At 35.2% G+C, this 18,928-nt stretch overlaps 1 protein-coding gene across 1 annotated transcript in view; it reads left to right on the top strand.

Annotated features, from left to right (window-relative positions):
• LOC118198734 (dehydrogenase/reductase SDR family member 7-like) overlaps nt 1-18,928 on the top strand; it is a 65,649-nt gene that overhangs the window by 32,655 nt on the left and 14,066 nt on the right. The window contains exons 4-5 of the mRNA XM_085806536.1: nt 9,661-9,853; nt 9,976-10,022. Of these exons, the coding sequence (XP_085662662.1) occupies nt 9,661-9,853; nt 9,976-10,022 (240 nt within the window). The remainder of the gene's footprint in view (nt 1-9,660; nt 9,854-9,975; nt 10,023-18,928) is intronic.

Genomic DNA, 18,928 nt, shown 5'->3' with positions numbered 1-18,928 from the left:
ACTGGTTATTTTCAGAAGGGATCATCTTAGGAGCATTGTTGTGATGGCAGTGTTTATTATATTTCAAAGACCTAAAGTATATTCACTAATGATAATAAGTTATTGATCACAATGAGCAATTATTTTCCATATTTTCATATACAAATGATCTAGACTTCATAACATATAACATAACAATAGGGCGCTTCCTTCTTATGAAAAGAAGGAAAGGAGTTTAGGCAAAATTGCCCATTACTCTTCCGCCATTTGATCATTTAAGTTAAGGGATTTAAATGGTAACTCCCGTAAAAGGTAAATAATAAATAGATAAGATCTCAAACTGACACCAAATCTATAGTATCAGCAAAAGATCCCATCTCTAAGTTCAAGGTGTCGGCTGGATCGTAAAAACTTCCCTATTGGATGGAAAACCGATTCAATCCCTCCCAAACCACCAAACGCAATTCTTGACCAAACAAGAGTGTGATGGAGAGTCAAATAATTAAATAAATAAGGAGGGCAGAGGTGCATTCTCAAGCCAAATGGCCAGGTAGTGTATAAAGATTTGATATCATTATATTCCAAAACACAGCTATGAGAGGGAAATCCCTGCATAGTTTCTTTTCAAAAAAAAAAAAAAAAGAACTCGCAGGACGTCTCAAAGCTTGTTTCTTGTGGTTCCATATTCACCTTACCTGTAGGTGTTTAGTATACATCAGAAACCCTATTATGCCAGAGAGCCCTTTGTATAAAAGGGCTTGATCAAAGGTAATATAGGGAAACCCAAGGAATTTGTTTCTAGGGACAGAGAACACCGGACATCGTCCCAAAAAGTGAAAAGATGTTTCCTCTTCTTCTCCACAAGCTGGGCAGAGAGGAGATTCAACAAGACCACATTTGTGGAGATGCTTAGCTAGATAAGCATGTCCAGTAACAATTTGAATTACCTGGCGTAAGTTAGTTCTACTGAGGTGTATGAGTTTACCTGAAAAGTTAAGTGTACTGAGCACCAATTTAGAATGAGCACAGTCTGGAAGTTTAGACCATATATCATCATGTTTGTTCTTTATCCAGCTTCTTACTTCTTTTTTAACCGTTTGATATGAAACTGGGTAAAATGGTTCTGGGCCAGACATGGGGAGTTGCGAAGCATCTTTAGCTACTTTATCAGCTAGTTCATTTCCAGCAAAATCACAATGACCTGGGACCCAGACTAAACTAATGATATTATGGGCCTGAGCCAGAGAATTGAGATCTTGAGTACAGTTCAAAACACAGTTTTGTAACTTGACACGATTAGCCAGGGCAAGGATGGCTGATTGGCTGTCAGAGAGAATATATATATACTTATTAACTGTATTTTTAGCTAAGAGCTCCTTGGCGACCATATTGATCGCCAGAACCTCGGCTTGGAAAACAGTTGTAAATTTACCAAGGTATAGATGAAATATAATGAAATCTTCTTCAGATCCCTTGGTCCTTATAATAGCTCCAGCTCCAGTGAAGTTGGATTTTGATCCATCTGTGTAACATTCAATTGAGCCTGTTGGAATTAGGTCAATTAGAGATTCTATCTCATTCCTTTTTGGTATATGAGTTGAAAATAGTTTATCTGGAACTATTGTTTTAGTAATTGCATCTTTGGGCATATAGATTATAGGGATCTCATTGCCCAAGTCCAGGCATATGTCAATGTGGCTTTTCAGATGGCTTTTTTGACCAAAACCTGTCCTTTAGCACCATGTGCCATTTTTATTCAATCTATACATGGCTTTAATTGCTTCTCCGCTCAAGAATAATTTCAAGGGTGGAATTTGCAGTAAAAATTCTAATGCAGCAGTAGGGGTACTATTTAAAGCCCCACTAATGCTTAGGCAAGCAAGTCTTTGCACCTTTTGTAAAATGTTTAAATACGAGCTTTTGTTAATAACATTAATCCAGACCACGCATCCGTAAGAAAGCATTGGCCGGACAATGGCAGTATAAATCCATAGAGTAGATTTTGGGTTAAGGCCCCATTGTTTACCAACGATTCGCCTACAAAGTACTAGAACATTTGTGGCAGTTTGTGCCTTTTCTTTTATATGGGTGATCCATGTAAGTTTACTATCCAGGTAACATCCTAGGTATTTAACGCATTCCTTACGCTTAATAATCTGGTGACCCAGATATAAATCTGCCAGTTTCCATTTCCTTCTCCACGTGAAAACTATGACCTCAGATTTTTCAGCAGAGAAAGAAAGGCCATTTGTATCACCCCAGTGTGAAACTTTATTTAAGATCTGCTGAGCTTGATTATGTAGGGTTCCGATATCGAAACCCTGTAATAACACAATAAGGTCATCTGCATAAGCCTGTGACATGCTAGGTTCCTCCCGTAGAAGTACTAAGCGTGAGTCGAAAACCAGGTTCCACAGGAACGGAGAAAGAATACCACCCTGCGGACACCCTTTAGTAATATCTCTCTTTACTTCATAGTCAGCGAGACTAACACAGATATTCCTATTTTTAATCATGAAGATGACCCATCTAGTTATCATAGGGTGAATATGACTTCCAGTAAGGGTCTTATGTATTTTCTCGAAACCGATGTTATCAAAGGCTCCTACAATATCCAGTAGAATCCCAATGGCAAAGTGTCCGTCTATAATTGTCTTTTCTATTCTCCACACGAGTTGGTGTAAGGCCGACTCAGTGGAGAAGCCAGGCCTAAAACCATGTTGGTCTAAGCCAAAGATATGTTTCAGATTATTATCTGACTGGAGGTGCCAGAAAATCAATCGCTCCAACAGCTTAAGCTGGAAGGATGTTAGCGTGATCATTCTAAAAGAGTTTGGTTTCTCATATGTATCTTTTCCTGGTTTAGGAAGAAACACACCTCGTGAAGTTCTCCAGACCTTAGAAACATATCCTAAAATCAAACTGGACCTGAATATGTCCACGAGAATGTGACCAAAAATATCCCAGCCTTTCTGAAGCAGAATTGGGTAAATGCCATCGTTCCCTGGAGATTTAAAGGGAAGAAATACATCAAGGGCCGCTTTAGCCTTTTCAAAATTCACAATTGTCTTAGCAAAATCCAGATCTAATGGATTATGAAGTAGTTCCAATGGATTTTCCTGGGGGTCAGAGGTGACACTTCTGTCCCCCAGATGAAAATTCAACATGGTCGAAAGTGTATCCAAAGGGTTTATAGTATAACTGCCATCAGGTCGCATAACCGATGAGAGTTGAGACTCCTGAGATCTTTTAAGAATCTTATGTACTCTGGCAGTCTCATGGTAGGACAGAATATCTGTGCAGAACGATCTCCATGAGTTGTATTTAGTTTTCCTGATTTCACTTTTAAATTTCCTTTGTAGAATTTTGAAGTTAGACCAGTTAACTTCAGATTTATTTCTGACAGCTTTCCTGTGCGCTCTCCGAACCTCTAGGCGGAGGCTTTCAAGCTCCTTGGTCCACCAAACTCTCTTGCTAGGAGAGTACTTCCTTCGTTTGAGAGGGCATGATGCATGATAAGATTCAATAATGATATTTGTCAAGTTGTTTGCTTGAATATCAAGCTCCTCGACTGTACAATTATTGTCTAAAACCTGAAGGTTAATAATATTAGAAACCAGGAAATCCTTATAAAGGTCCCAATTTGTGTTTTTAATGTTTCTGAAATATTCAACTGGAATTTCATCTCTAATACAAAATTGTATAAGGCGATGGTCAGAAAGTGAGGGATTGTCACTTACATGCCAATTCTCAATAAGGTTATAAATATCAGATGAAGTTAATGTGAGGTCAATGACTTCTTCTCTTCTTCTGTTAACAAAGGTGGAGCGATTTCCCCTATTTACCCAAGTTAGGTTGGTATTCATTATAAATTCCATGAGTTTTTCTCCTCTAGGATTAGTATCAGAACTGCCCCATGACAGGTGGTGAGCGTTAGCATCACCACCAATAACCATAGGAATATTGTTTATTTCACAGAAGCTCACAAGATCTATAAATTCTTGCGGAATGTTAAGGTCATAAGCCATGTAAACTGAGCAAAAACAAATGTTTCCTCTCAGTGAACTGTTTATGTCCTTAATTATAATAGCAGTTAAGTCCTCTGATGTAAATTGGGATAATTTCATAGCCTTTATATTTTTAGAAATGTAAATGCTAGTTCTAGGTCTTTTATCAGGTCCCTCTGTCGAAAAGAAGTGCGCGTTCATGGGCCTACCAAGGATTTTACCCTTGTACACCCAAGGTTCTTGAATTAATGCAACAAAAGTGTCTTGCTTACCTAATTGAGCAGCTAAATTATATGAAACTGCTCTGCTATGTTGCAAGTTTAACTGACTAACCTTAACCATTAAAACAGGTTAAATGAAAGAAAAGAACTTACCCTGAAGGATTTTAGGAGAGACTTAGTTAAAAGCCGCATCCTTAGCATACTACTTCAAAGGAAGTAGTGACAAGGGAGACCTATTCAGGTGTCTTCTCCAGAGCCTCCAAAGAAAGCTCTGGTTCCGACTCATTTTCGGTCTCCCTTTCTTCCGTCAACTGTTTCTTTGGAGGATCCCTGGGCGAAGGAATTGATTTCTCCTGTTGCCTTGGTTCCTTCAACTGTACACAGCCACGGGCACCACAAAAAAGTTTGAAATTCTGGGCCTCCAGATAATCCATAAGTTCATGTTCTACTCCCAGCACCAAGGTATTACCTCCGTCTCCAGGGATAACTGCCTTGATGGCGATCTTCTTAACATCAAGGCCCTTGTTGCAGGCATCAAGGAGCTTGATGTTATCTTTTGGTGACCTGTTTCCAGGAAACCAAGCGAAAAACCTCTTCATGGGGGGTCTGTCTCCGGGAGCCATGGCATGATAACCTGGATGGTTTTCTTCAGCGCCGGGTAGATCATTAATTAAAGTCTTCAGGACGTCCACAGTCTCCTGGTCCTCACATGCAATGTTGAGGCCATTCGGCTGCAGGACTGTCTTGTGGACCCTGCAGGTGGTGATAGAGCCATCTATAATTCGATCATCAATTATAGAGGTGATGAAATCTGAATCCACCGATGTTATGTCTCTGGAATCATCCTTGCAGACGATTCGCAGAGTGATTGCCTTTCTTGCAGCTTGACTATATAGCCATCGTTTCTTGAGGGCCATTTCCGGGGTGTCACCAGCAATGCGTTCTCTCTTACGAGACTCTTCATTGCTTGGATGGTTCTTCCTCACCGGTTTGGAGGTTGCTCCAGAGGTCCCAGCTTTATCTGTTTTCTCTTTCGCTCCCTTCTCCCCAGAGATCGAGATTCCTTCCATGGCCCTCTCCAGTCGTTTCCACTCTTTCTGGCGTTGCCTTTTTTCTCTTTTTTTATTTACAACCTCCATCATTGGTGACTGGTCATCCGCTTGCGCATCTGGCACAGTACTTCTGACAGAGGAGTCAGTATCCATCCCCACTGGGTTCAAGGCGTCCGTGTCCGAAGGCACATTCACCCTTTCACCAGCGGTTCTGGTTTCTGTAGTCCTAAAGAGAAGAGCGTCCGCACCCGAGGGTACATTCACTCCCTCAGAAGGAATTACAGTGGTTATAGTGGGGATTTTAAATTTCTCTTTGTTGTTGCGACTGCCATTTTGACTGTGAATCAGCATTTTGGAGGAATATTTTTGGCGTTTTACTGACATATATATATTTCAAGGGTTACCATTTGAATTTGTTCTTGTTTGTAATATAAACAGTGCAATACTTGAGTTTCTGGGGCAAAAGTGAAGCATAAGCATTTCAAAATTCTTTATCTTTTTCCTTAGCCCCAATAAAGTGCTCTTATACATCTTTTCCCTTTTGGGGATGTAAATTCTTTTATTAACTTGTTGACTGCCATGCACATTTTACGTGGTTTGCCCATGACGCCAACTTGAAATTTTTATTATGTGATGTATATTAGGTTGAAATATTATCTACAGAAGATAACGTAAGTTATATTGTACTTAATGTAATTTTCGTGGTGAGGGTCACCAGTGACCCCCCAAGGCTCTGTAGACCATTATTGTGTTTTATAATTTAAATTTTTATGATTTATTATTCTTCAAATCATTATAGCAACAATGGTACTATTTAAAAATTTATTAGCATTGATATTTACTCTAATTATGTATTTTACTATTGGTTGCATCGCCGGTTACCGGTAGCACCCATGGCGCTGTAGCCAAGTCGAGTGCTGCTGACCCCCAGGGCAGTCAACGTGTTAAACAGCTCTAAATTTGACGTCTTATCATTTTGGTGATTTTAAGATCAATTCCTATGCAAAATTTTTAATTTGAAGATTTGTGAATTTTTTTATGATTTAAAAAATATAACATTCATAAATTTCATTAAAATAATGGTAATATATTAAAATTATATTTAAGAAATGCCATTAAAATAAAATGTTATTTTTCTGTATCATATAAAGTGGCATTATTTTCCAGTTTGGTGAATTATTATTACAATATTTTGAATCTGGAAAATAAGCAAGGTAATAAATGCTATAAAGCACACGCTTTACGAAACAATTCTTAACAAAAGCAAAATAGCTATGTAGTTATTTTTAAATGTCTTCTTTTTTGATTTTTTATGGTGAGTTTATCCCCATGTAATTTTTTCAGAATTTGCATCATTTTTCTCTATGAAATTCATTTTACCCTTTTTTTCTCTAAAATTTTTTAAAAAATACATCTGTCTTTTTTTTTTTTTTTTGGTAGTTACAGAACTGGTAAAATAATTTTTCTTTTGTATTTTCATTGAACTTTGCAAAGTTTATAAGGATCTGAAAGCAAGACTTATAGACCTACAATTCTTGAAGATTCCAGAAAATTCTGATAAAATGAAAAATGTCTTCATGGTATTAAGTTGTAATGGCGATATTTTAAAAATAAGGCCCAATTAAGGACGAGACAGTTTTTTCAATATAACTTTGTACAAAAGCTTTCCAAATCCACACATTTAATACTGTAAGATCCTCAATACGTAAGGACATGAGTAATGTAAGCAACACTTACTAAAAGAGAAATCAGAGGGATAAAAAGAAGCTTTATTGAAAAAGTAGCATGGAGCGCAATGCGACTGAAGGCCGAAACATCCCTGTGATGGGTGTCCAGCAAGAAACATCCGGTCTTTAATAGGGGATATGATCTCCCCTGACTGCTAGGCAGGTTTCACAGCGTCTGCCCATGCTGAGAATGAGTTGTTGAGGCATTTGTCATTTATTGTGTCAATGAGTTGTTGAGGCATTGCTGCCCATTCGTCTTGCAGCGCTAATCGAAGCTCCGGAATCGTTACTGGTGGTAAGGTACGAGCTGCCAAGCGTCTGCCTAAAAAATCCCATACATGTTCGATGGGATTGAAATCCAGAGATCGTGCCGGCCAATCCATACGTTCAATATCCTCACTCTCTAAGAGCTGTTCGGCAGCTACTGTGCGATGACACGGTGCATTGTCGTCCATGAAAAGGAACTGCGGACCCATAGCGCCTCTAAAAAGACGCACATATGGAAGAAGAATCTCGTTACAATAACGGGTCCCGTTGACTGAACCTGCGTCGAAGATGTGAAGGTCTGTACGACTTCCAAGCATGATGCCTCCCCAAACGAGAACACCGCCACCTCCATACCTGTCCCTTTCAATGATGTTCGAGGGATGATTGCGGCTTCCCCGCTCTCTCCAGATAAGTATGCGATGAGAATCGCTACTCAGACTCAATCTGCTCTCATCTGTAAAGAGTACTCGTCCCCATTCATTGTCTCTCCAATTCTGGTGTTACCGGCACCACAGAGAACGCTTTCTCCGATGGGCAGGCGTTAGAGGTACACACCGTACAGGGTGTTGTGCAAACAGACCACCACCGTGCAGTCTTCTGGCCACGGTAAAACGCGATATCGGTCGTCCAGTTGCCTGTGTCGTGTGTCTAGCGATTTCTCCCGCTGTCTGCCACCTGTTTCTTCTGGCCTGTAAGGCAATATACCGGTCATCTGCGAGTGGGGTTCCTCATGGACGACCACTACTAAACCCCCGGATAGCTGTTCCTGTAGTTTGAAATTGTCTCCAAAGTCGTGAAACGATGCTATTCGACCTCGGGTAAAAGTATCCAGATGTCATCTAACAGATTGGTTATTCGCCATTTCTCGCTGAGGCAGCAACTTGGTGTGATTTTAACTGCTATACGGTGTGCAATCTCTTTGCCAGAAATACTGATCTTACACCGACAACATGCTTTATACTACTCAGACACTCCCACATTACGTCTACCTGCATATCTGCGCATGTGCTACGGTACATCACCTTACTTAATCTCCTGATTGGTCTTTCTGTCTGCTCTGCCTCTTCGTTCAGCTGATATGCTAATTTTTCGATTTCGTCCTTAATTTTTGCACACCAGTGTATAAAGAGAAAGAAAATTATTCTTCAAGGCTGTGTACAGTTATTGTTATTTTTAATTTCAGCCTTTACTATATTTTCTCCTTTCTTTTTCCTTATCAGGATGCAAATCAGTAACATAGCATTTAAACTGAGGTTTTTGAATTGTAAGACAGAGTGTTTTTCTAGCCTCAGCTTGCACACTGCATTAGTTCCTGCCTGCTGGGATAATTTGTAATTATTCAACTTTATGTTATCATTACTCATATTTGAATTTTTTATGATGATAGAGTTACTGAGCCAGCTGAGTTTAAAATTAAATTTTGTAGTCTTTGAGTACTAGTCAATATTTTAATTTAAGTTTGACTGTTTCGTCGTTAACATAAAGTTTCATGTTGTGACCATTTCCACATATTCATTTGTTAGGTAAAATACCATTCTTAAGAAAATAATATGGCATCCACCTCATAACTTGTTTAATTAAATATTATTGATGTCATGTTCACACACACACACACACAAAAAAAAAAAAAAATGAATACATTTTAAAATAAATAATGCAAATTAGGCTATGAGGTATAAGAATATGCAACCAGTGATGTACTATCACATGGTGTGGTATAAGAACACACGCAGATTTGGTGAAATCTGTTGGTTGATTGGTGATTAAATCTCGGGCTGCTATGATAAAGAAGTACCAAAAACACAAATCATATAATGACTATCACACTTAAGGGGGAAATGCCTTCTAAAAGGAATTTCTAAAACAAACCAGCTCCTGTTCACATTAAACATGGGGAGAACCAAAAAAACTCAGGTAGTACGTTTAAATTTACACTTTAAGTCATGCAGTTATACATTATACTAACAGCGAATGGAATTTTTTTTTTTTTTTTTTTTTTTTTTTTTTTTTTTTTTTTTTATCAAAGGGGATTAGGTCTGAGGACAATTATAATTCTCTCTTAAAACAACTGCTCATGGACAGTAGTGGCGGTCTGAGTTAGGTGAAAATTCTATACTAGTGTTTATTTATATTCTCAGAAACACTGGTTATTTTCAGAAGGGATCATCTTAGGAGCATTGTTGTGATGGCAGTGTTTATTATATTTCAAAGACCTAAAGTATATTCACTAATGATAATAAGTTATTGATCACAATGAGCAATTATTTTCCATATTTTCATATACAAATGATCTAGACTTCAGGTCGATAATGATTTCTAAATGATGACATTAAGTGCTATCGTGTAATTATGTGTTTTTCTACATTTTTGGTACTTTTAAATTATATGATAAATTTTTTTTTTCTAGATTGATATACTTGTAAACAATGCTGGTGTTTCTCAAAGAGCAGATTTTCCTGATATTGATATAGAAGTTGACCAGAAGCTATTTAGTGTAAATGTGTTTGGGTCTGTAAACCTGACTAGGAAAGTTCTCAAGCATTTTCTTGAGCAAAAGAAAGGCCATGTAGTAGTGACCAGTAGTCTTGCTGGAAAAATGGGTAATGTTTATTCCAAAAGCAACCTTATCTAACTTGTTACGGTGGTAAGCATATGTAAAATAAAATAGGATTGTGTATCACAAAGTTGACTTTTTTTTTTTTTTTTTTTTTTTTTTTTTTAGGAGCACCATACTCTTCAGCTTATACTGGATCAAAGCATGCTTTGCATGTAAGTACATTTCTAAAATATGTATAACTGCCCAATATGTTGTCAAATAAAAATATTTTGTAGAGTGGGATTATTAATAATAAAAAAAATTCTGTAGTGAGGCTAAAATTGAAAAGTTTTTTTTTCAAGTGCATCTGATGATGCATACTAATTCCCTTTAAATGTAAATTGCAATGGATGATGAACTTAATATTTTAGTTTTATATAATATATAATTGTTGCTTTATAAAATTTTATTTAAAAATATATTTGTATTTACATCTAAAATTGTTTGGTTTATAAGAATTTTTATTTTCACATTTAATCATGTATTGTTTTATCCTTTGGGGATTGTGATTGCTGCTTTGATGGATGGCTTTCCAATTTACTACATGTGAAAATTTCTGCCATATCCTGATGGATTAAATTTCAGGCTGGTTGTATATTAGAAGAATAAGAATTAAAGTGCAAAGTGAGAGGGCCATTTTGGAATAATAGTAATAATACCACTTTTTCATGGCATTTTGAGGAACATAATGTTTTCAGGACCAAATTTGCAACTCTCGGAGAATTAAAGATAATAAATTAAATTTTGAAAAAAATTGTAGTTGTAATTTAAATAATTTTTAAAGCTTTTACTCAGTATGCTTGCAGAATAACATATAATCTGTGTGTATGTATACAGACATGCAGTGATTACATCTTGTAAATAAGAAAGGAAAAATTTGATCATGTTTCTTTCTTGGGCTTTAATAAATCATACCTATTTGGAGACAACTGCATAGTCATGTGATTCATGCCATCATTATTTGGCAATACACATATTTGTAAACAATTATTTCCAAAAGTGAAGCAGAGTAAGAATAAAATTAGAACCAGAATATCAGTTGAACATCTTGAGAATTGCTCCACTTCAATCAAACCTGACATTGATTTATTAGTTTCTCAAATTCAAGGCCAAATATTACATTAATTTTATGATTTCTTTATATTTTTGTAATTATAAACAAAATTCTAAAATATCAGTTTCAGTTGCTGTCATTATATTAAAAAAATCATAAAGTTTAAATTGTGTTAATATTATTGCTTTTACATTTTTTCTTTTGCTCATCAGCCATCGTTAGTGTTAGAGAGTGGTGGCTCGTCACATGAGTCAAGTGAATCATAGATTTGCTTAACAGTTTTCTGTATATGTGCTTTTTAATATATACAGTACAAAGTCCGAGATCGGGACTTCGGCAATTCTGGATTTGGGATTTTTCCGAATATTAGATCATCAGTTTAAAATTAGTAAAATGGCATTTAGAAATTATAAAATTTAAATATGAAATCATGATTTATGAAATAAAGAAGCATTTATGATCTAAAGCTGTGCTTCTCAACCTTTTTTGGTCTGCGAACCTATGTCCCCCCCCAAAAAAAAACCTGTACAAGGTATTCAAGAATTACTGCATAAGTTAATTATAATATTCTTCTTATTACCATTTGCTTACAATAATATTTAAATATAAAAATAAGTAAATATTGTAATTATTACATGTTAGTATAATTATCATATATAAGTAAATAAACCTTTGAGAAAAATCACACAATATTACAAAAAAAAATAATCACAAAACCCTTGCGTATAAAAACATATCAGTGACAGTCCCCGGACAAGCGAATGAACACTCCTTATCTACCATACCTGAAGTGCCACTTGTCAGCCTCTTCTTGTCCTCAAGTGGCAACTACTGAAATAATCGGAATTCATAATAATGCTTTCATTGGAAAGAACATCTCTACAAGCAACACATTCAGGTTTTAGACAATTTTCTTCTGATTATGGCCAAAAGACAAAACCATATTTCAAATAGTATGCAATATAGTGCCTTACAAAGCTTTTTCTTTTTTTAGCAGATTGTGGACTATATTTACCTTCACATGTATTCGAACGAGAGGACGACGTACTTGGTTTTGGAAAATCCTTTCTTTGCACGAAATTTAGTAATGTGCCTTTTGTTTCCTTTTTACTCATCCTGGTTATTGATTTTTAATCTACCTAAAGTTGCAGAAATAGTAGTTATAGCACAATATTAAATTCAGTGTTTGTTAAAAACTTACACTGATATATAGTTTTCAGTTGTCCAAACGTGCAGAAGAATGTAAGCGGGATAAAAAGCGAAACCTAACCTAAGATGCCTTAAACACTACGATAGATATTCAGCGTTCAAGTAATCAGCAATACTCAAGGCAGATAGGGGCACACTAGCTGGTGTACTAAGTGTACAGCACAGCAATTTATGAAAGGCAATTAGTTGCCAGTTTTTTATAGTTTTCATCATCGTTCATATTATTTTCTAAACTAGTAAACTATTGTTATTGTAATGTACTGTAATTTCAGGTAGATAAACTGCATCTTATACGTGTTTAAAAGTTGAAAATTTAGGTTGGCGGAGTATCCACCAGAGCGGCGTATCTGGGGGAATTTTATTTTTCTTCTGTCCTTAAAACTTTGCTAATTCAGATCGTAAGTAACGCAAAAGCGAGGCAGTAAGAATTCGCTGCAATATTCTAACCTCAGTTGTGCTAAGGCAGTGCAATGAGTCCAAACTCCCCTAAGGTAGATGGTGCTCTCTGTAAAGACACTGTAATGCATGTACTTCCTCCTAAACTCCATGGTTTTTTCGACGTTTTCCTGTGACTTTTTGTTTTACTGGCAACAGCTACGTTTACTTGCCAAGTGCTGTGTTCATTCATACACATTTTTACTGCTTTGTAGCTTGCTTTTTGTTTGCCTTATCATTTACGCTTTAAAAATATTATTATTGTCCTGGCTTCTACTCGAAGAAAAAGTTATATAGCTGCTTTTAAACTTTCAGCAGTGAAGAAAGCCATTGAAATTGGAAATTGCTCTGCGGCTAAAGAATTTTAAGTTGACGAGCGATGCATTTACCGGTGGAAGCTTGAATAAGAATTAGAGGAAATGCTTAAGAATAAAAGATCTCGTCGAACTGGTGTCATAGCCTGGCCTGTTTTGGAAGACAATTTAGAGAAAGGGACAATAGAGCAGTGAGAAAGTGGATTATCAGTACCAACAGTTAGAATTCGCCTTCAAGCAAAGGTAATTGCTCAACTAATGGGCATTAAAAATTTTGTTGGAGGACCTAATTGTGTTTCAGGTTCATGAAGTGAAAGAAATTATCCGTCCAGACCAAAACAACAGTTGGACAAAAGCTTCCAGTGGACTGGCTTGAAAAAAAGAGTTTTTTTGGAGTACACATCTAAAAAAATTAAAGAACAAAATTTGAAAAGAGGGCAAATAATTAATATGGACGAAGTGCCCATTACTTTTGACTGTCCTCCGAGCAGAACTGTTCATTCAATAGGGGAAAAAACTATTTTAGTGTTAACAACCGGGAATGAAAAGACTTCTTTTACTTGTGTTTTGGGTTGTGCCACCAATGGAGAAAAGTTAACCCCTTTGATAACTTTCAAAAGAAAAACAATTCCAAAAGGAAACTTCCCAAAATGAGTTATTATTTGCACCAACAAAAAAGGATGTATGTGTGAAGAAGTGATGTTGTTTTGGCTGAGAGAAATTTATCAGTAAAGGAAAGGTGCTTTTTTCCAACCCCAAGGATTCATTGTTCTGGATTCAATGTGATCCCATTTAGTGGATACGGTAAGATCTGAAAGAAAAAAACTTAGCACCAATGTCTCAGTGATACCAGGTGGGCTTACAAAAATTTTACAGCCGCTAAATCTCACTATCAATAGAACTTTCAAGCACGAACTACGAAAGCAGTGGGAGGAATGGATGCAAAGCGGACTCCATTCCTTCACGAATGAGAAAAGCTTCGTATGAGGAGGCTGCCTTATGGGTCGATAAAGCATGACAATCAGTCTGAGCTAATACGATCGTATCGGATTTCATTAAATCAGAAATCATTGAAAAAGAAAATGAATGTGAAGATAGTGACGTTGAAAGAAGTGATTTAGAACAGAATGATGAAACTGACCTTGATGGTCATTTGTTAAATTTACTTAAATCAGACATCGATGAGTCGGATTTTGAAGGTTTTGTATAAATAAATGTAGTTTAATTTAATTAGAAAATTCTGTTTGTTTATCTAATTTACGTATTCTTTTTCATAATGTGGTAATTTATGCTGATAAACGGAGTTTACTGAAAAAGTAAAAATAATATATTAGAAATCATCAGAGTTTGTTTTCGGCAAGTTCAAGGTAAGATGTTTCTTCTTTATATTACTGATTATATTTATGTTGTAAATGTTATCAATGATGATTACACCAATATGGCAGGGAATTACTGAATGAATGAATATTGATTGTCATGCTTCGGAATGCTTGGCTGCAGCCTGCAGCGTATACGGCAGTGCGGCTCATTCAATCACCTTTTATTTTTTTTAATCAATTATCATATGTGCGGCGCATATGCCAGGGCGGCTTATCTACCCGAAATTATGGTATATGCTATTGTAATATCGGTTGTCGGCCGATGACACTTTCTGTTTTGAACAGATAGCGGACCAGCAGTTGAGAAACCCTGATCTAAAGGGTATCAAAATTTACAAAAAAAAAAGCTTAATATTTATTTGTTTACTTTATTAAACATTTCTTTGAATGTAAGGTGTTTAAGTTCCTTTTTTTGTGGTAATATTTTTCTCTAATTCTATAGATAGACATAATTTCCTGTTCAGTTAACAAAATTCCACTGTTCAAGTCCTGCAACTGTTGTGCAGAGAATTTCGACTAACTTGCCAATTGAAATTTTTTCGTTTTCAATAACCTCTTTGTCATCTGTCACTTTCTTCTCTATCGGTAGCGGTATTTTCTGGATGTAGAACCATAGTACAGATTTTGCCGTCTGTTGATTGATGTTTGGATCATTGTCATTGCAATGAAAAACTTCTGTTGTATGTCTTCATATGTTACCGCTTCTCCTCATTTCTTTACAAAATCCATTATTTGGAAAATTTCTCCTTTGGTTTGCAATATCTGAAAACCTTCTCATTCGTGGCTATCATATTCATCATCCTCACCATGAAATATGGTAGATGGCAATAATTATGCCAAGCATTTTTAAAGTATCTGGAGGCACATCCTCCCATGATCTTGCAGTTCTCCACAAAGCAGGTTTTATGCTAAAATATTTCAAAAATACTTGAATAGTCCTGCTGTTATTCAAGAAATTTAACATGGCTTTAAAAAATTCTACTTTATATTTGCATTTCAGCACGCACACTATTCCAATATCAATAGGCTGAATAACGGACATACAATTTGGAGGAAAGAATAATATGAATACATTATCTTTAACTACTGAACAACAAAGAAAGTGAAGTATGTGCCGTACAGTTGTCTACAATTAGGACAATTTTTGCGTCATCAGGTAAACCAACCAAATTCTACCAAGGCTCGTGTATGAAAGGATTTTCAAACCAATCATTCATTAACACTTGTATCATATGTGCTCTTCTATTGTCACGATACATAACAGGAAAATCTTTACTCCTTTAAATGCTCAAAGTCCTGTATTATTTTCGTAAAGTTTATGCTTCCTGCAACATTTGCTAATTTATGCTAAATTATTGGTTCTTCAATAATGAGATATTCATTTAGTGCCGAAGTGAAATTAAAAATTGATAATCTCCACAGGAAAAAAATCAAATGTGCATGCATAGTGCATACAAAAAAAAAAAAAAAGTTGGTAGTTTTGAGGTTCAGATTTTAGATCATTCCAGATATTGGACGTCCAGATCTCGGACTTTGTACCGTAGTACACACTGAGCAAATCTGAACTAACTGGTCGAACACACACATATCTCTCATAGAAATGAAATTTTGAAATTTCTGTTAGCAATCGAACCTGAGCAAACCCAAGAATTTTCAATGAAACCCATGCAATTGTGTGATTTGTTTATTTGGGAGTTCACATGCTACCACTGATAAAAGAAATAGTTTGTGTGGCCTAAAATATCTCTTCTTCTAATGTGTCCCATGGAAGCTAAAAGGTTGGACCTCTTTTGTTTAATCAGTTAATACTTTTATTTAGTTTTGTTTTACATGAATATGTGATACATTACTAAGTTAACTTATATAGCATTATGTGCATTAATTAATTTTATTTTTATTATATTTAAAATTTAAATAAAGCTACCTTTCTCTACTCAAGATTTCAGTATAAAAGTGTACATAGAATATCTAATCAAATGTTAATATATCAAATTAAGCAAAGTAACAACTTTGTGTTTGGCATAGATTTTAATTACAACTCTTGTTAATTTCAAGAAGGATGAACAGGTACATGTCGTTCTTCATCAGGAACAAAGAAAGGAAGAGCCTATGTCTATATTTATTCCAAAATTAATGCAATATATTCATAAAATTAAGGCAAATATTAATATGTTTTACTGAATCTGTAAAACTTAGTTGCAGAAATAATAAGTATGTTAATCTTACTGATTTGTGTCAGCATATTCTGCAATTTTGATATTTTGCGAAATAGTGAGGGTTTTTTTTTTTTTTAACATTATTTATGTTCATCATGTGTGTATATTGAAAAGCAGCATGTTCATATGTATCTATTTTATATCACAATTCTTGTTTGCACGTTTTTAGAATAAATTCCATACAGAATGTTTTTTGAAAAAAGTTTGTGGCAGCAACTTATTATTTGAAATGAGAAATATTGTTTGCTACTTTTAACTTCATTCTTGTTTTAAAATGTCACATGTAAACAAGCTGTGGATTTAAGGATATGTTTTTGTGCTTTCCAAAAAGAAATATTCCTTTTCCATAATTTAAGAAAATGTTGTAAAATAAGTGACATTAGAATTTCTAATTGTAAATGAGTAACATTACTAATCAGAAAGAGAAAAACCATCGTTCATTACTTCTACATGGAAAAAAAGACTCCAAACGAGATCCAAAAAAAAGTATATTTTAATATTTCTGAAGTTAATTTGTTGGTAACCACAGAAAACTGCTGGCACAGATAGATATCAGTTGCAAAGTCTTTAAACACATCTGTAGCAACAATAAATAAAATAATAAAAATTACCAACTTAAAAAACTAAAAAAATATTATTCACCAGCTTTTGCTGGGGCATGTGGCTCAACGCAGAATAATTTGTAAAACCCTGTTTGCAAAGTATTTAGCAGGAGGTAAATGAAAATAAATTGTGATCCTTATAAAGCATGGGTTTACCTAAATGACTGGGGGTAGCAGGTTATTTATTATTGAAAACGAAGGGGAAAAGTCTACTAACTTGATTCTGTCAATGCAGAGAAATTTCTGTAAGGGTATGATTGTTGCAGGTTTCTAATCCAGTGAGAAATTAAAACTAAGAAGAGTGGGGGGGGGAGTGTTAAAATCAACTCAATATGCTATTGAGAAAGTTTTACATCTGATATTTACAGAAGAAATTCCATTTCTTTATTCCAATGACTTTCCAAGAAGGAAACTTCATCAAGATGAAGTAACAAATCATATTTCGAAAAGAACCACTGCATTCCTGTAACAAGTGAAGACTGATACAAGTATTGCATATATACCTTTTCAACATGAAGTCCCCTGATGTTTCATCTGTGGACTATTATGCCTCTGAAGAGCTCTTTTTAAATCCATACCCGCTGTGATTCATGGACTCTGGAAAGTAGTGGAAGAGTAATGGAAATTAATACCATTGGACATTTTATGAAAAGTCCTTCTATCATGGATACCATGATGCAGACTTATAGCCACCCCCTCAGAAAAAAGCAATTAGATTGAATATTAAAAAAAAACATTCTTTACATTTTAAATGTTAATTAAATGATTCTAAGATTGTTTTAAAAATGTGTAAATACCCTCTGTATTTTGTGAAGACCAATATTGTGCTATGTAGAACATAGATTTATTTTTTTTTTGGTGGGGAGGGGGACAAATGATGAACTTAAAATTTATGAATTGCTGTCGTAAGTAAATAGTATGCAAGTGCAAATAATAATAACATATGATAATTTGAATTTTATTAATAATTTCGAATTTCATAAATCCTTTGTTTTGATCCCAGTTTTCAATTAAATTAACACTCGGTAATGAGTTATCTCGTAACTAGCAAGTAAACTGATTGCCTATGGTGAACATTCTCATAGATGGCAGCAAAGGTGTTAAGCATGTTTTATTTAATCAATAGATTCTGCTCTTTAAAAAAAATCAAAAAGAGCAGATATTTTTTAGTAAAACATAAATTTAATGCTCACCCCCAATCTAGAAAAACTTGGAATTTAAATTCTTATGGTTTTTGTCATGGAAGACTTTTACATAAAGAGCAATCAATTTTTATAGCAATGCAGAAATTGCTGTTTATTATCTTTCAAATTTTTTCATTGTTAACTTCTATAGTTATAAATTATATGTGAATTACACAGTTGCAAATTTTTTTTTTTTTTTTTTTTTTGTTGTTGTTGTTGTTGTTCTTCTTCTTCTTCTTCTTCTTCTTCTTCTTCTTCTTCTTCTTCTTCTTACAGATTATATGCTTATAAATATTTTTGACGGATTTTTAAATTTTAAATTACTTGGGAAAATATGAGTAATTCTCACCGTTTGTCGGCTATTGAGCTACAAAACATGTAATTTCCAATCCACAACAGTTTATTTTAAAATGTTGTAGGTTGATAAGCTAAAACCACATCTAAACATAAGTTTATTTCTAAAAAGTCAGGATTAAAGTTGGAATTTCCACAGATTTGCGACTATGGTGGGCCAAATGATAAAGCTGGATACAGGAGTGACATAGTGTTGCCCTTTCAGATGAGTCCCAGTTCTACGTGTAGCATTTTGATGGCCGTATACTTGTCTGGAGTGTATGAGGAGACCACATGTCGCTTGCTTGCATTCGATATTGGCATAGGGGCCATGTACCTGGTGTGATTGTTTG

Source organism: Stegodyphus dumicola, chromosome 12 (assembly GCF_044657685.1).
Source record: "Stegodyphus dumicola isolate Sdum_Otavi_A_Nest chromosome 12, ASM4465768v1".
In the NCBI taxonomy this organism is placed as follows: Eukaryota; Metazoa; Arthropoda; class Arachnida; order Araneae; family Eresidae; genus Stegodyphus; species Stegodyphus dumicola.
The sequence above is the reverse complement of the archived record's forward strand: the minus strand, read 5'-3'. Positions and strand labels throughout refer to the sequence as shown.